The sequence below is a fragment of the Medicago sativa genome, chromosome 1, assembly GCF_051527215.1.
Source record: "Medicago sativa cultivar Bolivia chromosome 1, Bolivia_mono, whole genome shotgun sequence".
Taxonomy (NCBI): domain Eukaryota; kingdom Viridiplantae; phylum Streptophyta; class Magnoliopsida; order Fabales; family Fabaceae; genus Medicago; species Medicago sativa.
In genome coordinates, this window is record NC_140749.1 from 75,720,754 (window position 1) to 75,728,331 (window position 7,578).

A 7,578-nucleotide genomic window follows, 5' to 3' on the forward strand; every position below is an offset into this window, starting at 1 on the left:
GTAAGATTATACGCTAAAAATAGTATATATAAGGAGTATAGTACTGTTTGAATGGGAATGCTAAGCTAGTAGTGAATATTATATTTGACTTTGCTATATTGCTTAAAGCGCAAGTATCTAATTCCACATATGTGGTAGGGTACTACTACTAACTAAGCCATTGATTTTGTGGAATGGTACATGTATGTACATTCATTCGTCATGGATGACTTCTCTAGTTCTATTGCATTCTTTTTATATGAAAATTTGATTTGATATTTGGAGTATGATATTGTAAACTATTACGTGTCTGTGTGTACACACTCTGTTTTACACACCTTTATACTTTCAGTATTATAAATTATTATTTTTTAAGAGACTTGCTTATATAAAAATATGTTGACCTTTTGAAAATTAATAATGAAAAATTTCTTTTATTTATTTTATAAAATAAGTGATGTTGAATGATATTTTTAGGCAAGAAATTAGGACTCGTTTAAACATTCAAAATAAAGAAGATCAAATTACACATAAAAAGTTACACCGATTGGTACACTAGTTTAGGAACATCCAGTGGATAAATCGTTTAATTGAAAGTTATTATATGGATCATCATATATATAATTTTAACATTAATCTACAATTATTTTCTAGATCGTCAAGATTAACAACTATAGTGTAATTGGTTATAATATAAAATTATAAATTAATGTCAAAATTTATAGATATGATGATATGTATGATTAACTTTCAATTCAATGGTTAATTTTGAAAAATATTTCCCATTGTAATGTTATTAAATAAGTATAATTATTGGTGTAATTCTTGGAGTGTAATTTCATCCTTTCATATATATTATGCCTATAAAAGAAAGGGTTAATTATGTTTCTAGTCCCTATAAAATAGCGACCTTGTAAGTTTAGTCTCTACTTAATTTTAATAGCATTTTTAGTCCCTAATTTTGTTTTTCTGCACTGAGTAGGGACTAATACTCAGTGCAGAAAAACAAAATTAAGGACTAAAAATGCTATTAAAATTAAGTAGGGACTAAACTTACAAGGTTGCTATTTTATAAGGACTAGAAACATAATTAACCCTATAAGAAATCAATGAAATTTCATAAAAAGTTGTATATATCCTGTCACAGCTCACAGCTGTTTCTGCTGTTTGTGTTTCCACGTGAAATTTTGGTCAAACAATCTCCAATTATCTATCTACTTTTTTGACAACCTTTTCTTTTTATATTAATCAAAATAAAATCTAATTTATACTACTACGCCTTAACTGCGTATCTTCTTCTTTGTTTATTTGTTAAGGGAACTGCATGTCTTCTTGATCAGTACAATTATTTATTTTGACAAAAGGGCGATTTTTTTAATGAAAAAGCCAATTTCAAGGCTGGTTCTTTGAGCTGGGAGTGCATGTTTTAGAAACATTAAATAAATACGCAAGAACATTTAGATGAGTTGACGAGGGTCTCTTCTATTTTAAACTAGGTTTTGAATTTGAATTTAACTTTGTGAATGCGGTAAAGTTAAATTTTTTAAGAAAGTTTGCCTTTCATTTAGGTCCTACAAAACTTAAGGAAATAATATGTGCAGTTGCGTGTGCGGAACATATATGATTTAAAAAAAAAAATTAAATAAATTGAGACACTGAAATTTGATTGATCAAACTTCATGGTATATAAGAATTTACCTTTAAAAACAAAAAATGTATAAAACTGCATATTATTGAATGTTTTAGATATCCTGCCCCGTGAAAGTAAATTGGAAGAGCATACAAGACAAATTGACCATCTATGCATAAACAACGACATTTCTATCTCCTGAGAGTCTATGTTTAATCCTTTTCGATCATCCAATGCCAAAAGGATGATTTGCGAAGATTTCTATCAATCGGTAAACGAAGATAATTTTTAGTATAATGTTATATTTTGCATCAAATTTATTAGTTTTTTTGTTGGTTTTATAACATCAATATTAATAAAAACTTACAATTGTAATTTAAATAATTCGAAAGTCGGTCCAAACTAAATTGCATTTAATATAATATGATCAGGTTTCTTAAAAAGAATTCTTTAAATCGAACTAAATCGCATGCGATTCTATCATCATGTTGAAAAAAAAATCGACTCTTATCTAATGTACACAAATAAAACAGTATTATATCATGCATAAATTTATTTTCACTATTAAATTATTAAAATCTCATTGTATTACATTTATTTCGGTAATAAATCTAACTGTCTAGTCCCCATAAACATAGTTCAGACAGGAATGCATTGTTATATACTGAGGTTGGTTCGAATTCCAGACACCTCACTTATTCACTTTGAAAAGGTTAATTACAACCTTGACAAAAAAATCTAACCGTCTAAACAACATTATAAATATTACAAGACATATATCACTTGTAAACCATAAGTTTATCCATAAATCATTCAAAATAGCACTCGATTATTCGAACTTTCTAAACATGACTAAGCACAAGTTAAATGGCCTTTCCTAAAAAAAATTATTGTGCCAATTACGTGATGTCGTCGGCCATTATTTGACAGCACATCACCAAAATGGAGTACTTGATATCCATTCTTAACTTTAGATGGTCAAGATTTACCTAATTTTTTTTTTTTTAAGATGGTCAAGAGTATACGTGTCATAAACTTGAACATGACATCAACTTTATTTATCGTTTTAAATCATTAATTTTTCCATCCATTAATTTTTTTCATCCATATTGCCTGGTTACTAAGGTTGAATTCTTAACTGCTTTGACCTAAGAGTTATAGAGTTAAAGGTTCAAGATTTTGTCCTCGTGAGTTTAGCTCAGTTGGTTGGACAATGCATAAAAATATGCAAGGTTTGGGGTTCAAACCCCCGCCACTACCAAAAAAAAAGGTTCAAGATTTAACACCGATCGAAAGAAAAAACTAACATAACAAAATCCGAGAGCTAAACTTAGAAGCTTTGAAATGGGTCGACAACATACCCAAAGAAAAATGGACTTAAGCATATGACGAAGGTTGACGCTAGGGTCAAATGACAACCAACCTTACAGAGTTGATGAACAATGTGTTCAAGGGTACTCACAATCTCCCTATCATATCTTTGGTGAAGTCAATGTAACACCCCGTTTTTCCCAACTTAAAAATTTCATTTAAATCAGAGTATTTTAAATCATAACGGAATGTCATATACTTCTTGAAAATCATAAAATGGATAATAAGAATTATCTCTCAATATTTAACATCAAAAATCTAAAATCATGCAGCGGAAAATAGTTCAACATACTAATAGTCTTGGCACGCAGGCCTCATCTGAAATCTCATAATTTTAGTTCGACATTTATTCATAAAAAAGTTCATAAAGACACGTAAGGAACAGAAGTAAAAGCAAGCCCCCATCCCGTTACGTATCAGAGCACCTAGACAAAATGTGAGGAGTCCACTCACGTACGCCTCTAGTCTTTATTACCTGCAAGTTACCCATACGAAGGGCAACATTTTCAAGCAGAAGGGGTGAGATTTCACAGTCAATAAATTAAGCATGTAATTCATTAAAATGCATTTAGCAACATAAAACATTATTAACATATCGAACATTTATCATTTAGCATATTATCATTACATAATCAAATACCATCATCATATATCATCATCATTAAATATCATGTTCAACTTAACACTTGACTCGACAACACGACTCAACTTGACAATGCAACTCTTATCAACTTAACAACTTAACAACTTTAAACCATCGTGAAACTTCTTGATATGCAAATGCATGTGGTACCAATCAGAAACGTAAATGAGCGTAATTAGGCTCTCGACATGTGAGCACAAGGCTGCCGGGCCTAAAGCCCCCAACTTTAATGAGCACAAAGGCTGCCGGGCCTAAAGCCCCCAACTTTAATGAGTATGCAATGGACTCAACTCCTACAACTTAGACATCTTGAACTTCTTAAACAACTTATATGATTCCAATAATTTGGACAACTTCTTACAACTTTACAACTTAGACCGACATTTACAACTTATGACATTAATGGTCAACAACAACAAACAGCAACAAGTGCAGCATATAACAACTCTTATATAACACATCTTTAAATCACACAACTTCAAATAGCGCATCTTTATATAACTCATCTTAAATTACACATCTTTAAATCACACATCTTCAAATAACACATCCTTATATAAGACATCATCAAATAATTTATAATTTACACATCGAGACATCTTAAACATCGCATCAACATAAGCATCATAATTATAACAATATCACATATTTATATACCCATCTTTAAATCACACATCTTCAAAAAAAACACATCTTTATATAAGACATTTTTAAACACGCATCTTCAAATAACACATCTTTATATAACACCTTTCTTTAAATCACACATAGTCAAATAATTCATCAATTACATTTTATCTCAACTTAACATAATAAAAACTAAGTTTCTTAAGGATACCTAGTTCACCTACTTCCTCTCATTTTAGCTATTCTTTACTTGATGTCAGAGACCACCTAAGAGGATTAAACAATCAAAATTTTACTACCGAAATATTCCTAATAAGATATTCTATCCAATGGCAAGGCTTAACCTTATCAACATACTAACAAAGGGTCTAATTAAACATGCTACGTTTAAAGGGAGAATAATTTCTCATGTAGCTATTTGGCTTAATTAAATTATTTCCTACAGTGATCACTTCAGCAAGCTATTTCTTATGGGATACCATACCAATTAAATCACATCAAGTTATATGATGGAATATATTAGAATATAAGAGATTGAAAGTCATTTCATAAATTTGAGACTTCTTTTTACGGGATTCCTAGGTATAATGGAATTCATGGACTAATATGAATCAAGTTCAAATTAAACTAATACTGTCATGGTAGTTGCCGATCCAAAAGAAATAAACTAATGATAATTTCCAATGAAATAATATTATATGATTTTTCAAAACACCATTTGAATTATCCTTGGTTATCATTATAAAATAATAATTATAGACTCCTGGCTAAATCACACAAACACACGAAGGCATACAGTTCTCGCAAAACCGATCGTGTAATTGTTAAAATCAAGATATTTATGAATCAAATAGGAAGTATATCAGGTCATATGTAAACACACAAATCATATTCATGTCAAAGTATAAACATCCAGTCGGTTCGAATTTAATGAGTTAATCAAAAAGAAAAAAATCACATATATAAATACATCAACATAAAGAACACAAATTTAACAAGGAATCATCATGGAAAGTTAAGAAACATCGAAAAGTAGCAACCCTTCACTAGTTTTCCATCATCTAATCATCAATTCTCACTCAAACCCTAATTTCTCATAATCTCACAACTCATTCTAAAACATGTTAGATGCAATCTAATGATCTACATACTTAATATTAGTGAAAGATAGTCTCACCCTTACCTGGTAATTGAAGAAAATCGATAGCCTCCTCTTGTTCTTCTCTCTTTCTGACTTTTTCTCCCTTTTCTCTAAAAACGTACGTTCTGCCTAAAAACTTTTCTCAACCTAACTCCTTCTATTTATAACCTCACTCTAATTTCTCTTTACACCTCTAAAAATGCTCTTTTCACATCACAACCCAAATTCTAATATTTTTATTTTATTTTCATATCTTATTTTATTTAATAATAAAATAAGTCACACCAACATTATAACTTCACAAAATCACATACTTCACATCAATCTTGAAAATCACACAATTTACCTATAAATCATATAAACTACTTAAATTCATAAATCATATAAATCACACATATAAATCATATAAATATATGTTAAAACTCATCAAAATAGTTAAATAATTACGACGGGCGTTACAACTCTCCCCAACTTAAAGAATTTTCGTCCTCGAAAATTTACCTCAGATCAACGATCCTCACTCTCCGTCTGAGTACCAGATAAAGCAAACACTTTCCCTCTGGTCTGAGCCTTCTTCGGATTCTTGCATTGAGACCCAATATGACCCTCTTCATTGCAGTTAAAGCACACAACGTCTCCATGCTTACACTCTGCAAGTGTATGTCCTTTACTACCACAACGAAAGCATCGTTTAATATCCTTAGTGCAAGCATTACTCTTATGGCCTTTCTCGCCGCAAGTGAAACAAACAATCTCCGCACCAGCATCTTTCTTATTTGACCTTCTTTCATCATTAGCTCTTCCTTTTCCTTTGTCAGCAGGAGCACTGTAAGGCTTTGGACGACTTTGCTGGCCCTTACCCCTCTTCTCACTCATAATCTTATAATGAGCTTTGCTATCATCTTCATAGATTCTGCATCTGCTCACCAAAGCAGAAAAGTCACGGATTTGTTGGTAACCAATGGCTCGCTTAATATCAGCACGCAAACCATTCTCAAACTTGATACACTTAGAGAACTCAGCATTGTCCCCAGTATAGTGTGGATAGAACTGAGCCAGCTCCACAAACTTTGCTGCATACTCTGTCACCGACATGTTTCCTTGCTTCAGCTCAAGGAACTCGATCTCTTTTCTTCCGCGAACATCTTCAGGAAAATATCTGTTTAGGAACTCTCTCTTAAACACAACCCAAGTAATAACTGCATCATCCTGCTCTAGGGCAGGTTGGAGGCTCACCCACCAGTCATCAGCTTCCTCAACCAGCATATGCGTTCCAAAACGCACCTTCTGATCATCAGTACATTGCATAACTCTGAAAATTCTTTCAACCTCTTTGAGCCACGTCTGTGCTCCATCAGGGTCGTACCTTCCTTTGAAAGTAGGAGGATGATTTCTCAGAAAGGTCTCCAACATTCTCACATCAGCATTCGCACCAGCACCAGCATTTGGATGTTGTCCCACAGCTTGGGCTACGGCTTCCAAAGCAGCAGCAATCGCAGCATCATTTCTTCCAGCCATTCTAGTCCTCTTATAGCAGATAAAATTTGCAGTCTCCAGGTCTCTTCTCTGCACAACACACAAAAATTAGAATAACATAATAATGATATTCCAACTGCTAAAGACACACCTCGACTCACTACTTGGGCGGGCGGACCGACCTGCTCTGATACCAATTGTAACACCCCGTTTTTCCCAACTTAAAAATATCATTTAAATCAGAGTATTTTAAATCATAACGGAATGTCATATACTTCTTGAAAATCATAAAATGGATAATAAGAATTATCTCTCAATATTTAACATCAAAAATCTAAAATCATGCAGCGGAAAATAGTTCAACATACTAATAGTCTTGGCACGCAGGCCTCATCTGAAATCTCATAATTTTAGTTCGACATTTATTCATAAAAAAGTTCATAAAGACACGTAAGGAACAGAAGTAAAAGCAAGCCCCCATCCCGTTACGTATCAGAGCACCTAGACAAAATGTGAGGAGTCCACTCACGTACGCCTCTAGTCTTTATTACCTGCAAGTTACCCATACGAAGGGCAACATTTTCAAGCAGAAGGGGTGAGATTTCACAGTCAATAAATTAAGCATGTAATTCATTAAAATGCATTTAGCAACATAAAACATTATTAACATATCGAACATTTATCATTTAGCATATTATCATTACATAATCA

General features: G+C 32.2%; 1 protein-coding gene across 1 annotated transcript; it reads right to left on the reverse strand.

Annotated features, from left to right (window-relative positions):
- Window positions 1-3,179: 3,179 nt before the first annotated feature.
- Window positions 3,180-6,951, reverse strand: LOC146957459 (uncharacterized). Its single transcript, XM_085725735.1, has 2 exons — window positions 5,893-6,951; window positions 3,180-3,455 (listed from the first exon to the last, which is right to left on the reverse strand). Exon 1 carries the CDS (start codon window positions 6,907-6,909, stop codon window positions 5,899-5,901), a length of 1,011 nt encoding a protein of 336 aa, XP_085581861.1. The 5' UTR covers window positions 6,910-6,951; the 3' UTR covers window positions 3,180-3,455; window positions 5,893-5,898.
- Between the last annotated feature and the right edge of the window lie 627 nt (window positions 6,952-7,578).